Source organism: Gastrolobium bilobum, unplaced genomic scaffold (assembly GCF_033153095.1).
Source record: "Gastrolobium bilobum isolate Gb01-03AN ecotype WA unplaced genomic scaffold, APGP_CSIRO_Gbil_v1 utg49603, whole genome shotgun sequence".
Taxonomy (NCBI): Eukaryota; Viridiplantae; Streptophyta; class Magnoliopsida; order Fabales; family Fabaceae; genus Gastrolobium; species Gastrolobium bilobum.
In genome coordinates this window covers 72,498-92,826 of record NW_026899458.1, presented here as the reverse complement: position 1 = coordinate 92,826, position 20,329 = coordinate 72,498, and the positions used below count along the sequence as shown (strand labels likewise).

The following is a 20,329-nucleotide window of genomic DNA, read 5'->3' as shown; positions in this document are numbered from 1 at the left end:
TTCGACACGTTAGGACACGTTTTGATATTAAATAATATTTTTAATTTATGTAGTGTATATTATATTTAATATTCAATAATTCAACAAAAAAATTAAACTAACTTATAATATTCATCAATTTTGCAAAGAAACATAAAATATCTCAAATATTTATATTAAATTCAATAAAATGGTAATCGTAATTCAACGAATCTAATAGTTGGAACTAAAAACTCAACGCAACGCAACCTTCGAACGTTTTTTTAAATTTTTATAACGTATGTTGGAGTGTCGGGGAGTGTCGGAGTGTCGGACACGACACGTCAGAATTTTTGAAGTGTCAGTGCTTCATAGATTATAATTGCGCTTAATGTCATACGTAATATTAACAAACCGATTTTAGAGCGAAATGTTACACTATTGATATGAAGTGTGAATAGGGATAAAATGTCAACCCGTAAATAGGAATGAGAGGCTCAATATTCGATGGGTTAGAGATCGATATCCAAGTATAATGAATAAGAGCTCTTTTTGGGCATAGCCCTTTTCATGTAAAAAAAAAAAAGGTACTGATACGAGGTAGGTTGGTTTTTTGTTTTTTTTTTTAAATGATATACCATGATTGATTTTTTTTTTTTTATGCATCATTCAATCGGATATTACCCCACCATTAAGAAAAAAATTGATGTCTCAGACAATTCAATGGTATATTATCATAATATTATAATTTTAAGAAAACAATGTCAAAATTAATTATAAAATTTTGTCCACGACACATCAACCTAACCCAATTTAAGTTGTACTGATCTTCAATTCAAACTTGATAATGGAATATTTAGTGGTATAATAATATGAAAAGTATTAGATAACCAAAATTTTAATTGTAATTAATTATGATCGTTATTGACTCTCGAATAAATGAACGATTCACATAATTCTGATACTCTGTTGTGAACAAGGAATTCTATAACATCATCAATAGCATCTATTGACAAACACAAGAGAAAATATCTGAGCCAGTGCAACTGCTCCTGCGTGCCAAATTAAACTTTCGGGACTCTGTATACAAAAAAAAAAAAAAAAAACTTTTGGGACTCATTCTCACATTCTCATTTGGAAGATCTCCACTTAATTTTATGAGTTTCACTGACTATATAAATATTATGTCTGTTGGGAATGGTACGAGGGAGCCCAAAACCCATTGCAAGGGATACAATCATGGGGCCAAGCGATAAACCACAATAAGTGGGCCGACACCACATTTTAACCCAAAACCTTAAGGCTGTAAGTTTATGGGTCTTTTGCACTTATATGGTCATCACTTGGTCTAGGTCTAGCCAATGTGGTACTTCATTACAACTCATACTTGAATACTTCCAACATCTTCCCCTCAAGTGTGAAACTCACCATTGGTATGCTCCCCCTCAACCGAGTACCCGAAGCGCAAAGTACTCGACTCGCCTCCTAGCCAATCACTAGGCTAGCTCGAGCCCAATCCGGCTCTGATACCACTGTTGGGAAATTCGTTCCCTCAAACTCCAATGTCAAGCGGGTCCAGGGGAAGCCCGTGGCGGGGGCCACCGCCAATGAGCTAAGGCTACACCAACCGTAGCAAGTGGATCCGACACCATGTCTCAACCCAAAACCTTAAGGCATTGGGTTCATGGGTCTTTTCACTTATATACTCTTCACTTAGCTCATTACCAACCAATGTGGGACTCATCACACTTGAATATCTCAACAATCTCCCCCTCAAGTGTGAAACTCACCATTGGTATGCTCCCCCTCAACCGAGTACCCGAAGCGCAAAGTACTCGACCCGCCTCCTAGCCAATCACTAGGCTAGCTCGAGCCCAATCCGGCTCTGATACCACTGTTGGGAAATTATGAGGGAGCCCAAAACCCATTGCAAGGGATACAACCATGGGCCAAGCGATAAACCACAATAAGTGGGCCGACACCACATTTTAACCCAAAACCTTAAGGCTGTAAGTTTATGGGTCTTTTGCACTTATATGGTCATCAATGTCGCCCATGCACGCTATATATAACGTGACTACATGCATTTAGAAAAAAATTATTTATCAACATCAATGCCAAAGTTTGGGGATCGATTGACTTCTTATGTTTCAACCATAATAGTTTATTTACCAAATTTTGGCTAAAATGATCCTCTCCAACAATGAGTAATGTACAAAACAAAATACATGCTTCGAACCCACTAACACTACTTCTTGAAACGCACCAAATCGTTCGCATATATAATACATCCACCTCTCATGCATCTTGTAAATTTTATAGGGAGTCACGGTTTGGTAAAATCAGGTAATCTTGTAAATTTCAGGCCTAGAAATTTATTTATTTATTTTGCACATGGTCTATAGTTATGAGCCATCAATGTCTGAAACTACTGTGAGATTTGGCTAATTTATCTAAAATTTCAAATTAAAATCGAGTTTAATTAGTTTTTTAAGTTTTAAATCAATTAACTTGACATTTGAGTTAAAAAAAAATGAATTTCAACAAATAATATGGTCACGCGTGGTAAAATAAAATAATCAGTCTGTTTACCAAAAAAAATAAAAAAATAAAATAATCAGTCTAAAACAGAAAATATAAAATCATATAGCTTCTCAGATCTTATTATTTGATAAACTTAGAATTAACTTTATACAAGGTCTTTCATAGTGAATATTAACGCAAAATCAAGCTTGTTAATAATATATAATAGCTACCCAAAAATTGTTAGTTTAGTAGCGACCCAACTAAATCCTAAGATTTGACCTGCCAAAAGACTAATATATTCAAATTTTAAAAGTTGCAATTTTTAGTAAGGATAGAGAGGCATAAATCCGAAATTAGATTAGCTAGGTCTATTAAAATTTCGGTAACCGGTTGACTTTTACTAAAAAATAAAAATAATATAATAACATATCTATTAAAGCTTGACTTGAATTCATCAAAATTCATGTTCAACTATCCTAATCAAATTCAATCTTAAATATTAAAAAAAAAAAAAATCAATCTTAAATATGTCGAGTGCAATTCGTATACAGCCGCAACCAACAAGATGTATATTCAGAACGACAAAAGATTAACGAACAATCAAGAAACCCAATAACTACTTTTACAAATCTTACCAGAGCTGAATTGTCAAATACTGACATGCAATGCTTTCATGATCAACACATGACGCAGGACTGTAATGGTAATGAACTGGCCATATGTATAACCTATAAAGCACGAAGAAACATACCAAACACGCGTCTGACATGCTGAGATAACACATGTTCGTATGTTTTCAATTTATGAATTATTATTTTTTGACCGGGATAAACAATTATTTATTTTTGAGTTTAATGTTTGTCATATTGTAGGAGATAAATTTATCTCCTATATAAACATAAAAATATATAAAACTTATTTTTTTTTCTTTCTTCTTCTTATATGAGCCCACATGGACCCCATACACTTTTATGTATATGTAGGAAACGTTAAACCCTTTATTTTTGAAAAATGCCAAAAAAAGGAAAACTTTATTTTCACTCTTTATGATTTAATGGTATATCTCTTAACCCCGGTGGTTTCAAACTTATCATTCATACTTATTGTTGATGAATAAATTTATCATTTAACCAATGTGATTTCAAACATTCACTTATGCCCATCTTAGTAACAAAAATATATCACTTAGACACTGATTTGTAATATATATGTCTAATATATGATATTAACTATTTAATCATATATAATTCAGATTAATTAAGTGAGAAATTTAATACAAAGGATTGGATTAAATATTAATAAAGCACATTGTAGATAAAATAAGTGAGAAAATTTAGTTCAATCAATGTGGAGTGGTATTTGTGATTAAATATTTAATCATGCATTATTGAGTTTAATTAGGTAAAAGACTTAATTAAATGAATTAGAGTCACTTTTGAGTAAAAGTGCAATTAGTGAGAATTTTGAGGTAAAAGGATAATTAGCCGAATTACATCCGGAAGCGTAAAATAATATTGTGGGACATTATTTATTGTTATTATAGTATTAAAACTTAAATTCGAAGGAAGGATACAATGGTCATTAGGCAAGAAGATACTTTGTGGTCGTGAAAACCGAAACCCCATGGTAGATAGCTTGAAATTGTCATTTGAGTTGTGGTCATCCATTTGCCAAGTGCTTGGAATCAATATTGCACAAAATCTCTAGACAAACAAAACCTATAATCTAGATTTTCTTAAAAACAAGTATGTTAGAGAGAAGACTTGAAAGGAAGGTGATGCCCATGCATAACTTGGAGTAGTGCTTAGCTTGAAATAAGGGTTGGAGAGCACTTTTGAGATGATTCTAGGTAAGTTAATGTTTAGAAATCTCACTTTCATTGAGTTTTATGAACATTTGCATTTCTAAGTTTTTTTATGAAAATGAGTCTTTGAATGAGCATGATAGAGTATGATTGAGGCTTAGACCATGTTGGAAAAAGTGTTTAGATTATGTTTTTAATGGTGAATATGTGTTTGGAAAACCATTTTGGTCACCTACATCATTTTTGAAAATTTGATGCCTATGTTGGGTGATTTCTTGTGTTCCAAGCAATGTTGATTGGTTGGCTTAAATTGATGGTGTTCAAGTATGTTTCTAGGTTGGAAATTAATGAGCTATTGTTGTTGGATCAAGCCATGGGTGATACAACAGAGTTAGACTTGGTTACTTGAATTATTCAAGTGTAGGTGAGTTCCAAAATTTGTGAAATTTTGTGTAGACTACCTTATGTTGTTGGTGAATGTTGCCATATTCACTTGGTTTGCAAATTGATGGATTATGTTGTAGACAATTTAGTTGATTGCAAACTTATCTTGTCAAGTAGGTTGTTATTTGGTAAGTTAGTGATTGTTGAGGCTTTGGAATAAAGCTAGTTGTGGATTTTCTTTGGTTGTGAAGGAGAACATTGGTTGGAGCTTTACAGGTAAGCTTTCGGATGTTGGGATTTATCCCTTTATTGTTCCACCAAGTCCTGAGGGGACTATGGTATATGTAATTGCATGAATTGTGAGTTATGACATTTTATGTATGTTGTTTTGTGTGCCACACAAGACAATTGATTTCTTGTGGGAGGCATAAGACAGTTGTTTCTTTATGCATGATATGTTGCAAGATGATTGCTTCCTTGTGTAATGTATACATTGTAGATCTCTGGCTAGGAGTTCATATTTGCACACATTACATTGATATATGTTTATATGTTTTATTGTTATAATGTTATACTTTTATGCCTGAAGTGAAATTTGGGGTGGAGATCCAAGGGCCCCTAGTTTGTTAGATATCAATCTCATCCCGTGTTGCGGGGACCCCCTTTCAGGTACTAGTATGGATTATGCAAGCTGAGCACGGGGCAAGAAGCCTGAGTAGATTGGCATGTGATAGAATGTGATATTGACTATCTTGATATACCTCACATATATTTATATTTTGATGTATCTTATGCTTTTGGATAGAAAAACATGTATAGGATGCACATTTGAGAGCCATTGTATATTTTGATGTATTCAGTGGACTTAGCCTATGCTCAGTTCCCTTGGTATCTCATGTTGTTAGGGGAGTCAAGGATTTGATCATAGTGTTTTGCAGCTAAGTTTCATGATTGTGTACTTAAGTGGTGTTTGGTTGAAGATTTCTTAAAATTTACCTATGCAAATCAAATTGGCAAAGTAAGAAAGCAATGTTTGGTAGAAGGTTTTACAAAATTTTCCTAGGTATTGTATTTGCATAGCATTCCTTATTTGTTCATAGAAAGCAACGCAAAGTTGCTATTTAGAAAGATAACTTAAAGGTCATATTTTACATTTAGCTAGCTAAATGGCAAAAGAGCAACTCACTAGTAGACTTAAATACCCTCATTTAAAGTGCCAAGGTTTCACTTTTTTATGGGGTTATATTTGTAATTTGAAGTTATTTCTCCATCTATATTTTACCTCAAACCAAACATAGACTTTATAAATCTTACCTAATTTGCCTGGTAAAATTTTTTCCAACCAAACAACTTTTTTACATTTTCCTACCAAACTCACTTTCCAACCATTTCCCTATCAATTACATTTTTCTAGTATTCAAAAAATTTCTCCTCAACCAAACGCCCCCTTAAGGTATTTGGTATATTGAATATGACGTAATTATATGCTAATATATGATGAAAAGGCTTTCAAGCATATTTTGAAATCATGTGAGCCTAGAAATGGCAAGGGTTATATATTGTAGTAGTTATACAATGTCAATTAGGTGAAAGAAAACATTTGGTTGGGAATCAATTTAAATATAAATATATCCTGTCTTGTGGGCCATTTTTTATATCCTATATGAGAGAATTGGATCCTTTGGTAATCATGAAAGTTATAGATCTTTCTCTTAGCTTTCCAACGAGACCAAGATTGTGTCAATTAGATAAGTATAAACCAAGTTATGAGTGAAATACCCAAGCAGGTTCTAATTCCCTGTTCTGGTGTCTGTCCTTTGTCCCGCAGCGCTTCTGGCACCATGGTGGCGCTTTCAAACAGAATAATAATATGTCCTAGGAACTGTTGGCGCCAAGTTGGTGCCACAAGCCCATAAAATAGATGAAATTTCGCTTCGTGGCGCTTCTAGCGCCAGGCTGGCGCTACTAGCAACATCCCACAGTTGGCTTCAATTTCACCATTTTCTTAGAAAATTCATAACTTGAGCTATGGTGCTCCAAATTGAGTGCGGTTTGAACTCACGCAAAGCTAACAAAGAGACCTATAACATAGTAGGAGGTGAGAATCATAGAGGAAGTAGAGAATTCTCAATGTAATAAAAAGTTAAGACGATTTAGTGTTGAACATGAATAAAATGAGTGTTAAGCCTTGTTGGTTAAAGGGATTACTTAGCACTTTGTGGAACGTAGGGCTTAATTACATAAACATTAAGTGTTCCACATATTTTTTAATTTATGATTATAATTTGTGGAATTATTTTAATTACAAAATTAATTTTAAATAGAAACGTTTGTTAACAAAAAGGAAAAAATTCATCTGTAATTTAATTGAATTAATGTGATTGTAACTGCGCTTAATGTCATACGTAATGTTAACAAACCGGTTCTAGAATGAGTGTTACATTATAAATATAAAATTCTTTAATTTTATAACTTTTATTATATAGTTTTATGATGTTATCATATAAAATTTTAATAAAATTAATTATTAATGATTAAATTAAAAAATAAAAGTTTTTTATTTTGAAATTATTTTAAAAATCATCTCAATTTTTTATTTATTTATGTAAAAATATATATTTAAAATTAAGAATATTATTCAAGATAAATTAAAGACATATTAGTAAAAAAATTATTTAGGTTAAATTATTTTAACATATTATAACAAGTGATATGTTTTTCTGCTTACCTTTGTCTACCTCTCTCAACACCATTAGATTACAATATCATCCAATGATGAAGATTTACTGTATAAAATAAATCATTTTTTTCCTTTACTTCTCTTGACTGCCTCTCACATCCTTTCTTTCTCCTCCCCTTTCTCTTTATTGCACGTACCACCGCTAATTTTGATTTTGGTTTTGATTTCTAAAATTAACAATGGGTTGGTGGATGCAGTGTGTCGTACTCCAAGTTAACACAAAATGAATTTCAAGGCAAAATTCCTAAGTTTGTCTTGAATATGCCAGCACTAAGCTCCGAATCAGAACCTACACAGCTTCAATTACATCCTCTTTTTTCAATTTGATTTGACTCTTTTGTAATCAACAGTGACCCTTTACCTCTTTCCGACGGCGAAAAAAATCCCAATTTTCAAGAGAAGTTCATCCGAAGGTTCAAAAATATATCCAATAAGCTAAATTAGAAACAAAAATGATATGAAAATTTTCAAAATCTCCAAAATTCATTTCCATAATTTGTTTTATTATGTCGAAAACCAGTAATTCCCCATAATTCGAACGACAAAATGAAGAAAATCCAATAGAGAGAAAGGGGAGGAAAGAGAAAAAGTGTGGGAGGCAACAAGGAAAAAGAGAAAAATAAGGGTTTATTTTATTTTGCAAATTTTCACCGTTGGAAGAGATTGTAATCTAACGATATTAAGAAGGGTAGACAAAAATAGGCAGAATAACTTATCCCTTATAACAATATTAGATAAAATAAAATAATATTTAACTTAAATTTATTTTTACGATAAAAATATAAGACCACAAGATTTAAATATATATCATCTAATGAATTTAATTCAAATAAAATAAAATAAAATATTTATTTTTATCATGAATCAAACGCCTATATAATACATTTATTCAAATGTATGTGTGTATGTGTGAGCGCGCGCAAAAAATCACAAAGTGTCTAAGTGATACATTTTTATAACTACAATGAGTATATATGTGTGTAAAGCACAGTGTCTAAGTGATATATTTTTATAACCACAATGAATATACATATATGTGTGTGAGCATGCGCAAAAGACCACAAAGTGTCTAAAGGATATATTTTCATAACCATAAATGAATATACAATATGCATGATACTTTGAAACCACAAGGGGTTAATAGTCTAAATAACAAATTTATAAGCACCGAGAGTCAAATGATAAACTACATAAAGTTATCCTTATTTCCAAAAAAAATAAAATAAAGTTATACCAACAAATAAAACACTACATATTTTTTGAGAGGGGTTATATAATAACAAATAATAATACATATATCGAAGGCATCAGCATAAGTCTTACATCATCATTAATTTCGCTCATTATTAGGCATTAATCACACTTGTATTTTGCGTCTTTAATTCATTAATTACGTAAACTGTCATGCAAGTAAGAGATTCGATCGATTTTCAATTTTCAGCCAAAATATTAACTATACATTACTACATAATAAAAAGGGTGGCAATATTTAGAATTTCGAGGTTTGCACAAAATATATATATTATTTAAGAGGATAATCTCATTATAGTTATTTTCTTCGCACGAGACACAAACATTCCGAGATGGGAACGCAAAGTAGAGATCCATTCCCTCAGCATTATATAAAGCATTCACCGGAAGAAAAATAAAATAAGGAGATACCAAAAATACAATTCCACTGAAACTAGAGTTACAGAATTCCAATTTCCTTTATGGGGAGGGAGAAATAATTAACAGACAGGCATCAACTAAGTCACCAGATGGAACTGCAGCAATCAAGGAAGAAAAACTTAAGGTCTGGACCTACTTACGAAATTGATTACAACTTCTCCAACATGAGCACACATCTACGGTAGTAGTCCATACCTGGATATGGAGGCAAAATGTACAAACACTTGCAGCTCCTCCCATCAAGGAAGTTATAAAGAGGAACTGATTTTTTTGCGCGTTCAAATATGATCCTCTCGTTTTGCTTTTTCAACAACTGCAGTAACCACTTCATTTGCAAAATCGTCAAGACCACATCATGCCAAGTACCTGAACAAATTTGCATTATCTTTGTCTCTTTCCAAGTAGTCTCGAGAGATCAAATCTTCAATTCGCTTCTTAATTGCCTTGACATCAGGCTGGGCAAATACATTATTCCATATCAACAATTCAGGATTTGAGAAAAAAAAAAAAAAAGACAGAGAGAGCACATTATGCTAGAAAAAGGGCGAAATACGAACCTTAAACATGCGACCTAACTGCTCAACACACTCCATAACTAACTGTTGGTAATTTAAAACTTTCCGACTCTTCATAATACGCACAATTGAGGCATCAATAGCATATCTTCTGTCTTTGTCAACATCCTCGATTACTTTTTTCTTCTCATCCAGAGGAGGAAGAGGAATCTACATGATGAATTATGACAGTCAGTAAACTAAATATTGACACTATGATAACTAAGCAAATAGAAATAGAGAATAGAATAAAACAAAATTTTTAAGATAATTGTACCTTGATCCTCCTCATTTTATCTGTAAATTTTGAATTAAATTCAAAATAATCAGTAGAAGATACTGTTTTCGTGTTTGGTTCCTTGTTAAGAATCTTGTACTTGGCACATGACAAGGAGTGGAGCAGTCTAATAACATCATCATCAGATAAGTTTAACTGGGTCATTATCTCTGAATAACTCAGTCTATCGGAGGAATTAAAAAGAAGCAACGCCGAAGCCTATTGAAAAGCAAGAAACATCATTGGGTAAGTAGAGAAAAACCATAAGAGTCTGCGAACAACACAATAATGAAAAATGAAGGAGTGGAACATAACAGATACACTTCTACACATAACAAGCATGTGGTGAGAAATATAACCTGGTAAGTTGTCACAATCAGCTCCATAGTTTTTGGTTCAAATTTCCCACTTAAATTGCAGGTGCCCAAGGAATAAATCCAAGTAAGTTTTCTGTGCTTAGTTTTTGTTTGATAAAATTCCTTGAAGACTTCAACACACTTAACCTAAAACAAATAAAAGAGAAAGGTGTTAATCGTAAACCAAAATGAACTAAATCTAAGTTTGCACAGTATCAAACACTCGGCAATAAGTTGCAGACAGTTACTATCAACAAAATCCACATATACCATTTCTGCTGGAAGATTGAGGTCAAAAGATTTGTAACTAGGCCAGAAGCCGGTAGTCAGAACTGTAACCGTCAAGTCAATTCCGGGATCTGCATTAGGATTATTGCTTAAATACTCCTCAAAGCTTGTTTGGTTCTCCTTTGCCAGCGTCAAATCTGTAACCTGGTAGAATCCACAAGAATTAAACGTTCTTTCGTCATTCTACCAAAGTAGTTAAATGTAGTATATCAGCTTCATTCACAAAGACTTGAGAAGACTGACCATTCCCTCCATCTTAGAGGTAAACTGACCACCACATTGTTGCTTCAATTTTGTCAAAATACTTCTCTCATGGTCATCATTGGCACTCTTGTCAAAAAGAAGCCTTCGAGCAAGCTTCTTCCTGCAAGCAATCAGGCAAGAACATGTGTAACTATTTTTGAAAGCATCATACATTAGCCAAAAAAGAACAAAAAGAGTAATTTTGATACTAAAAAATAGCCACAGATAACTGCACTTCAATGATAGACTACAACTATATCATTCATTATGTCATAAGATTCAACTAAGTTTTCTGTAAACATAAAATACACCAAACAAACTGCAATGCATGTAAAGCAACCAATACGCAAAAGGCCAAAGCCAAAAAAAGAAGCACCCTTGAGAAGCATTATCAACCAATTATTTGGCAAACACTTCTAACCAAACGATCATCACATATATTTTCCCCTGTTCAAATCCAGGCGTGGCCTGATTGACAAGAGAATTGAAATAGTGTATTCCATTTTGTTGATAGAAAACTAGGAATTTTTATTCCAGCAGAAGCAAGCGGGGGTAAGGGACTCATGAGACTTATTTGACACTAAATTCAATTCTAAGCATCAGGAGGTTTGTTCACAAAGACGTTGTAATTTGTAAATACATCTTTTCATCTCGGATTCAAGGAAAAATTCTAGTAGTGAAAAGGAATTAATAAATATTGAAATGATAGTCCTTTCACGCCACTACTACTGTAGTGTCCGTCTATTTGACTGCGTCTGGGATTACGCTGGAAAGGGACAAAGAAACTTTGTATACAGACTCATGTAGAGTATAGAAATGCTTCTGTATTTATTGAATATCTATGCTGTTTTACCTATAGAATTCAGCAAACAAATCTTTGTCGCTGATATAGGCGAGCAACTTGACAACCTGTAAATGGACCAAAAGAAACCTTGATTTAAAACCACAAGCATCAAATTTATAAAAGCACATGCTACATTTAGACTGATGAATTACAGACCTTTTCAAGAGTTTCTTCAATTGCTTCATCGCTCAATTTTTCACTTCCTCCTTTCTTAAGAATATTATCACAAAAAGTGGCAAGCAGTTCTGCACTTGAGCTTCCAGCAACACCCTTGTTGCAAAAGATCTCAAAAGCCTCCTTAAGAGCCTGCAGGATCAAAACTTTCAGATAACATATTAATCAACATAACAATTTCAAAGTCATCCTACGATAATAACCTTGTGGAAAAGAGTATGATTTTGGAAACAATCGTTCACATATGCCAGGTACTTGTCATGCAGCTCAATCACCTTCCGAACAAAAACCTGAAGAAAGAGACCAATTTAAGTTTTCACAAATGAATAAAATGCAGTTAGATTATAAAATTAGAAAGTCTGGAGATTACCTGCTCCTGTAAACCAATAATATCCTTTTTCTCTGCCTGTAGACATTTTCATTTAAAAGAAAACAGAAAGGTCAGCATCAATGGCTAAAAAAGAATGGCATCAATCACAACTTGATCAGTAAGAAAATTGCTCATAAAATGAGATTGAGACAACAGCTTTTCTATAAAGCAACTTGAAATCATGAGCAACCTACTAATACTATATACATAGACGAATAATAGTGACATCAACTTCATAGCAAATTTACAAAATACAAAAGAAGAGGGGAAGAAGGAGAACTACTGAACTATTTGGTAACAGCGGTATGGCTCAAAACACGTATTTATCAAGTCACTTTGGAATTTTATGAGATGATATCTCAGGTTTTCTCTTGATGAGGAATATCAGCTTTATACCTTTCTTTTATTTTCCGAGCCATAATGATTAATTATGCTTCAAATTCATTAAATTGTAAACTCGTACAAGTTTTTGAATGATTGCAGAATACTGACAAAATATCCTCTAAATAGAAACACAAGATATATTTTAATAATATAATTATTACTATTATGATCTTTATTGTTGTTTTGATTGGTAATAGCAGTTACAGTTTTTCTCAACACTTCTGAGCTCTATTGATTTTTAGGTATATACAAAAATCCAGATTGTTTCTCCATCCTGTCATGTGGCACATCCTCCAGCAATAAAACTAATTTTCATACACTGTTAAGATAGGCAAATAAGTCATATTCATGGCTCAACTGTCTGGGGAGAGTGACCATTTTGCCACGTTTGTAAAAAAAATTTACCAGACTGCCACGCCAACAGTAAATTTTGCCAAAATGCCACGCGGCATATTTCGCTACAGTGTGTAGCGAAATATGTTGCAAGTAATTCGCGACACAGTGTAGCGAAATATGCCACGTCAGAAACCTCACAAGCAAAAAGTGCCATTCTCAAAATTGTTGAAATTCGCTACATAGGGTAGCGAATTTCAGCAATTTTGACACATGGCACTTTTTGCTTCAGACGTGGCATATTTCGCTACACTGTGTAGCGAATTACATGCGAACATATTTCGCTACACAGTGTAGCGAAATATGCCGCGTCGCATTTTGGCAAAATTTACTGTTGGCGTGACAGTCCGGTTAATTTTTTTGCCAAACGTGGCACAATGGTCACTGTCCCCAACTGTCTGTGTAGAAAATACTTCTAAACACATTTCCAAGTTATAAAAACTAATCTGCACTTCTTTAGTTGGAAATGTATATTCAAAATAAACTGTTTGAAATCCCTTTTACATTCTCTTAGCATCAGAACACAGAATGTTTCATAAATACATTGAAGAGAACCATTTCCACGACATGATACCTGAACTTGAAGGGTAACGTCCACCTAAGTTGGAAATTATCATTTCATCTTATTATTTGTTTTGTAAAAACAGTCCACTATTGACAAACAATTTTCAACAGACTTCAATACTAAGACTTAGGATTGAAAACCATGCATATTAAAGCATACTATTCTTTCCTCAATTATTGCAATAGAGAAAATAACTGTCCCAACCAGAAATAAGAAAAACTAAAATACAAATCAACATCACCTTTATCTTTTTTTTTTTTTTCGGTAAACACATCACCTTTATCTTATCCCAAACTAGTTGCAATCGACAAACCCATATAAAAGCAAGAACATATTAAAATAAATAGATAATAAATAAGAAAATATATATATATAAAATCAACATCAATATCACTTTTATCCCAAAGTAGCTGGGGTCAACGGTCGATTAACCCAAATAAAAGCAAGAGCAAGAGTAAATCAGGAAAAATAAAAAATAAATAAGAAAAAAAATACAAATAAAAAAATATATATATAATAAATAAATAAAAAAACTAAGGAAAAATACCTTTTTGTTACTTGCTGCATCTTCAGCCAACTTCACCAATGCCATACCTTCGGCAGTAACATGCTGTGTTGTGGAAGGAGAGAAAGCATCTCATAATCAAGCCATAAAAAATGGAAGACCCCAATAACTGACACACACTAAAGGGAGGAAAATCATAAAATAAAGTTTCGGTGTCACAACCTGCTTAAATATACTGGAAACAGGATCTAAGCCTCGTGGTATTTTAGAAAAGAGCCTGAACATCCTTGACAAGTCGTCAACCTTGGCAATTAAAGGAAAACATGAGATGAAGTTTAAAAAAACTTGTAAGCATCATAAGTAGGATAAATCTAAATAGTACCTTGTCATCTCTAAGTAATGCATGACATCCAGAATGCTCTTTTTCAAGGAGTTGGTTTGCATACACGGATAACAGCTCATGTTGAACTTTCTAAAAGGGCAAATTTCCAAAAGAGAAAAAAAGGCAGACATGTTCAGAAACTAAACAATGAAACCATAGGAAACAATAAACTTCATAATTGTTTTCTTTTAGTTGTCATGCAATACTCCATTCAACACATTAGAAGACAAAATAGCTGAAACAGTAGCAAAAATAAAGAACAAACCTCTAATAACTTTGGCTCACTACTAGAGTGCAAGTAATTAGAAACCCTATCTTTCTCCCGTTTTAAGCACTCTTCAGCCTGTAATGAAAAACACAATATCAAATAAAAGATATACAGTAATGTAAATGAAGAAATATAATTATATTAATCACCACAACGAAATAATACCTTGAGCATATAATCAGGACAAGAATCTTCTAGGATCCAATTTGAAGCCTTTTTAAAATAATAATCAGAAGTGTCTTTGAGCATGGCAGTTTCAAAGTCATTCTCATAGTGATCCATTTGCCCCATTCCAATTTCAACAAATATATCTAATACATTCTTCAATAGAGCTCGATCAATCTGCTCTCCTTCACGTTCTTGATCAATCTTTGAACAAAAGGGATAGGTTAATTAATCTATATTTGTAAACATTGAAAATCTTGTATAATAAGGAAGAAAAAACATACAAGAGAAATTACTGCATCTCTCACTTTCCCATTTAGTTCCTTGTAAACCTGGAAATAATAAAACCCCATACATTTATCTTGCAATGAAACAGCATTAAAATGAAATGATGTTAATATGAAAGCAACCTAGTTTAGCAGTAGCACTTCAAAACTAGTCTTAATTTGTGAGTCATGACATGAACAACAATAACAAATAGAAAGTTTAGACACAGTATCATCTATGGCTCAGTTGTAAATGTGCAATATTACATCATTTAAGGTACATTGTAAAGTTACCAAGTCACGAAAGCAAGTCAACCCAACTTCATTAAGCGGTGGAAGTGTCCTCCGAGCAATAAAGTAACGATCCAAATAGTGAAAGAAACGAGAAAGCCACCTAACCATTATTTTATGGTTTGCCCACCTCTTCACAAGCTCTCTCAACATAAATTCATCATGCTTCTCTTTCAAAGAAGGTAATACCTGAACCAGAAAAGTGATTATACTTTATGAAAAGAATAGTAAGAAAAAAATTAGTTACAGATAAAATGTTACAACCCTGGATTGTTATTCAGACTGAATACAAGATAGAGAGAGCAATAAAAGGTAAAAGAATACAACACACTAATAATTTAATCAAATAATACACAATGCAACAGATATTCCCTCCGAAGGAGCTTTCTCCTTCTCAGAGAAATTCTTCACAGCCTTAACTTCTAACATGAACTGTCAAACTGTCTTAACAACACACTGCTTAAATAATAAATACCAATACAATGACTGACTAAATACATTCTGCCAAACTAATATATAAATTAACCCCATAATCATTTATTTATTTAGACCTCTTAGTGTAGACTTTAAAAGGTTTAGGCCCCCTAGTTCCCATACATATCCATATTATAAAACCATCAAAATAATTGAAAACAAACTTCTAAAAAATTTATGGCTAAAATGTACATTAAATTAAGTGATTCACATGACACAAACCCTCCCCCACACACATACAACCTAAAAAAAAAAAAATTCCTCATAGAATATGTCACTTATCATATTGATTTTGAAAATATAATATTTTTGTGTCAACCAGATTTTGCTTTTAGGAAGTTGGAAAAACGACGGTACCTTATATGAAAAGGACCTATCATCCTTTGAGAATTCCTTCAACCATATTGGTAATAACTTATAAGATAAGCATATTGACTCCATATAAAAAACACTCATCACACACACACACACACACACATAGAGAGAGAGATCTCAAACTAATGAGACAATCACAAGTAGCTACACCACCAGAGCAGAATCCTTTTTAGTAAATTAAATGATTTCACTATCAATTTTGAAGGGTTAACCTTTGTAATCTCAATATTTGCTAAAAAAAAATATTATTTTATGCTTTATAATTATATGAACATTGCATACAGCAGATCGTAATAAGGAAGTCACACAGATCTCTAAACTTTCTTTTTTGTTTTTCTGCTAATTTGACATGGAGATAGTTTTAATTGGCACTTGTATTTCTTGAAGTGGATACCATTTTCTCAAAGGTCTATAAAGAATTAAAGATAACTGCAGCAAATGGACCACCTCACATAAAAATCAAAGCTATATTGCTAATTACTTTATCAAACGTAGCATATGGACCACCTCACATAAAAATCAAAGCTATATTGCTAATTACTTTATCAAACGTAGCTGGTGTTCCTACTTGGCAAATTAATGTATTACAGGACATGACTTATTAGCAGTTTAGATTAACACACTACATGAAGTCGCTCTCCAGGTAGTTCATTTTTTTACATTAGTAGTTCAAAACCAGATAAGAATTGTTTATCATTATATATACTAGAAAATGGGGACCAAGTAGTATCTTCAAGAGGAAAGATTCAGTTTGAAACTGATTACTGTACAAATAATGAACTATAACTTTCGAACATGAAAGAAGAATACTGTTTCATTAAATGGTGTCACTGAGAGAAAGCTACAAATACCTAGAGCAGGTATGCCTATACCATAACATTATTTCACTTCAGCTGGATGATGAATCTAGACTACTCATCCTCACACCAATTTTGAGAAAATTGAGCCTGCAGTAATACTTTGATAGACTCTAAACCATATTGCAAAAGCCTACGGTTCTTGGGCCAACAAATGAAGATATGAATTGTACAAAACCCTATCAAATACATATCATCAATATAAAACCCAGGCCGAGCTGATTTGTGGTTCGCTAAAATATGCAGTATGGGTATCAGTTTGGGATATGCTACTTAATGATCATATCAGCAGAGGCGCTTAATCAGTAGATTCAAAATCCTCTGATCACTCTCCTAGACCCCCGTCTCCAATCCTGCATCTAGATTTATATATATGAAAAGTATTTCTCTTGCAATAGGAGATAAAGTTATCTTCAACAATCCCAAAATGACATTAGTTTAGGGTTTAGGAAAAAAATACAAGGTATTTTGGAAATTTTACTTTCCTCTTGTTTCTTAAATTTCACCAAAATACCCTGCATTTTTTTCCAAAACGACTTGTTTTGGGGTTGTAGGAGATAACTTTATCTCCTGTTCCAGGAGAAACGTTAAATATATGTATATATGTTAATATATATATATATATACACACATACATACATATATATATGGAAAAATATTTGTCCTTTTAAAAGGATCTAACCTTATGTCATTTTAGATCCTACCGTTGATTTCCGTCAATCAACGATTAGGATTTATTGGGTCAAATTTATTAATTAATTAATAATTCACAATAAAACCCAATAAATCCTAACCGTTGATTGGCGGAAGTTAGGATCTAAAATGATATAAGATTAGATCCTTTAAAAGGACAAATGTTTTTCCCTATATATATATATATATATATATATATATATATATATATATATATATATATATATATATATATATATATTTGTCACTATCATATATTAATTAGAATTTTGATTTTCTAGGTGAATTTTTCTCACCACACCCAAGTTAGTAATGGTCTTCCTTATTTGGAAGTTTAAAAATTTATGGATGGGAAGGAAATGTGAGAGAACAATCTCCCTCAAATTCTACCTTTTATTCCCCTCCAAAGTGGGAGTAATGAGGAAAAACAGCTTTACTGTTATTTTGAAAACTTTTCATCCATTAATTGAGTTACTCTAAAGAGTTAAAAGGGATTGATTATCCAAACACAGGGAAAACAACTGCTTTCCATTCCATCCATTCTCTTTCCATTTTATCCCATTCTCTCTAAAGCATCCAAACATAAACTAAGAAGTAATATTTTTGTATTTTTAAGTAGCACCATAATTATTAAAGTAAAATTGTTTGTTTATCCTCCTGATTTCATCTATTTTCTTCTTCAAGTTCATGATGCTCTAGCTCATCTCCCTCAGTCTAATCCCCGTTGTCAGTGGATGTGGGCCAGCCCACCACTGCTTCTACCTTCCACTTATTATTCTTGAGCAGATACCTCATATCCCTCGATTGTCTGACTATGTTATGTGCTTGGTTCTGTGGCTGCAGCTGGGCTGCATACTTCACTTCCAAAACATTCACTGTTTGTCTTGATTAAAACTATGATTCTCTAGTCACATTGAGGATGGAAAGTCCCAAAACATGATTTTAGGAGAGAGGGGGTTCATAAGAATTAGGTAACACTAATTAAGCTACCTTTTTTTTTTTTAAATTTTATCTTTTAGAACTACCTTACCGTCTAAAAACTACATGGTTGATGATATATATTTTCCTAAAAGGAAGAAAAGAAGTATAACTGGTATCATGCACTAGTGCTCCTGCAGCAATGGAAACAATCATAAACCAATTACACTGTGCTTGTTCAACCTATGTCAATAGCAATGCTATAGATTTAAGAATATTAGATATGACACTAGTAGTTTAATCAAGTATTACCCAAGTAGGAGTAATCACTAAATAATGTCCCCAAAAGAATTTGAAAATTACTGAAACAGGTTGCCATATCATATCCAAATAATAGCGTTACTCACAGTTGATATGATGTACTCTTCAAATGCTTCCCTGTACTTGTCATACAGTTGTTGGGAATAGTCATGAGGAGGCTTCTGCGTGCACATATTGTATATGGTCCTGCAATACGATTTAAAGAAAAGTAGATCCGAAAAGAAAATATTCAATCAACCAAAGCACAACGAATTTAACTAGATACATGAAACTCCTAAGAATTGAAAATCTAAACAACCAAAACATCTCAGAGATGAATACGTGTATAGCATCATATAGTCCTCAGAACTGAACTGAGGCTCAGGCAGCCCTTCTAGAATTTTCTTCAGCTTCATTATGCCCTTTTGCATAAAATCCCATCCTTGTTCTAGGTCGATAGTCTTGCGCTCACTCATAGACATGCCGGAAAACTAAATTTTCAAGCTTAGACACCAAAATCTGCAAAAACAAAATGTTCATAAAACCCATATGAAAAAATAAAAACTCCAAAGTTCAACCTAACAATGAAAAAGATTCCAAATTCCAATCAAACAAAATCACAGTATACAGCACCCCTAATCCCCCCGAACTAAAACCTACAGTGTTCCAGAACAACGCAAATTTCAAAAATCATTCCCTAATTTCCCCCAATTCAATTAAACGAGCAAAACAACAACTCAATCTCCAACATCCCAATTCTGAAATTCGATGCTTCTTAAGCAATCCCGCAGCAAAGAAATGACATCGCACCGTCATCGGCGCTCAGAAATAGACGAAGATTGAGCAGGAAGCAGAGAAGAAGAGGGGAAGCAGATCAAGGAAGAAAATTGAAGCGAAGAAAAGTCGCGTACCGAGGAGAGATGAGAAACCGCGCTCGTGCGTCGGTCGACGAAGCGAAACCCTAGATATGGTTGACGAAGGAAGGGGCAAAAGGAAAATCCAGAAGGTGGAAGAAGAAGACGAAGACGATGAGCGAACTCCGAACCACAACACACCGAGCAACAAGGGGAAAAGGCGAAAATAAAAAGCAAAAGGAGAAAGGAAAATCAATCACCAAAAATTGACAATATATTATCGATTCGATCCTTTTCGTTACGAGAAGAAATTACACACCTTATATTTTTTTATTATTACAAAAAGATGAAATGGATATTTTTAAAAAAAAATTCACTAATTTTTTCTCTCATAATTTATCTTTTTCTCTCACTTAAAATAATATAATTTTGTGTCCTTCGAAATGATAC

General features: G+C 33.0%; 1 protein-coding gene across 1 annotated transcript; it reads right to left on the bottom strand.

The window, feature by feature from the left end:
* Positions 1-8,926: 8,926 nt before the first annotated feature.
* Positions 8,927-20,119, bottom strand: LOC133290528 (cullin-1-like). The gene is made up of 20 exons (XM_061488617.1): positions 19,937-20,119; positions 19,368-19,544; positions 19,133-19,232; positions 15,412-15,597; positions 15,136-15,183; positions 14,852-15,055; positions 14,684-14,761; positions 14,419-14,508; positions 14,259-14,339; positions 14,079-14,141; positions 12,190-12,225; positions 12,023-12,109; positions 11,802-11,951; positions 11,655-11,710; positions 10,802-10,922; positions 10,541-10,702; positions 10,274-10,417; positions 9,915-10,133; positions 9,641-9,808; positions 8,927-9,538 (listed from the first exon to the last, which is right to left on the bottom strand). Exons 2-20 carry the CDS (start codon positions 19,505-19,507, stop codon positions 9,437-9,439), a joined length of 2,235 nt encoding a protein of 744 aa, XP_061344601.1. The 5' UTR covers positions 19,508-19,544; positions 19,937-20,119; the 3' UTR covers positions 8,927-9,436.
* Between the last annotated feature and the right edge of the window lie 210 nt (positions 20,120-20,329).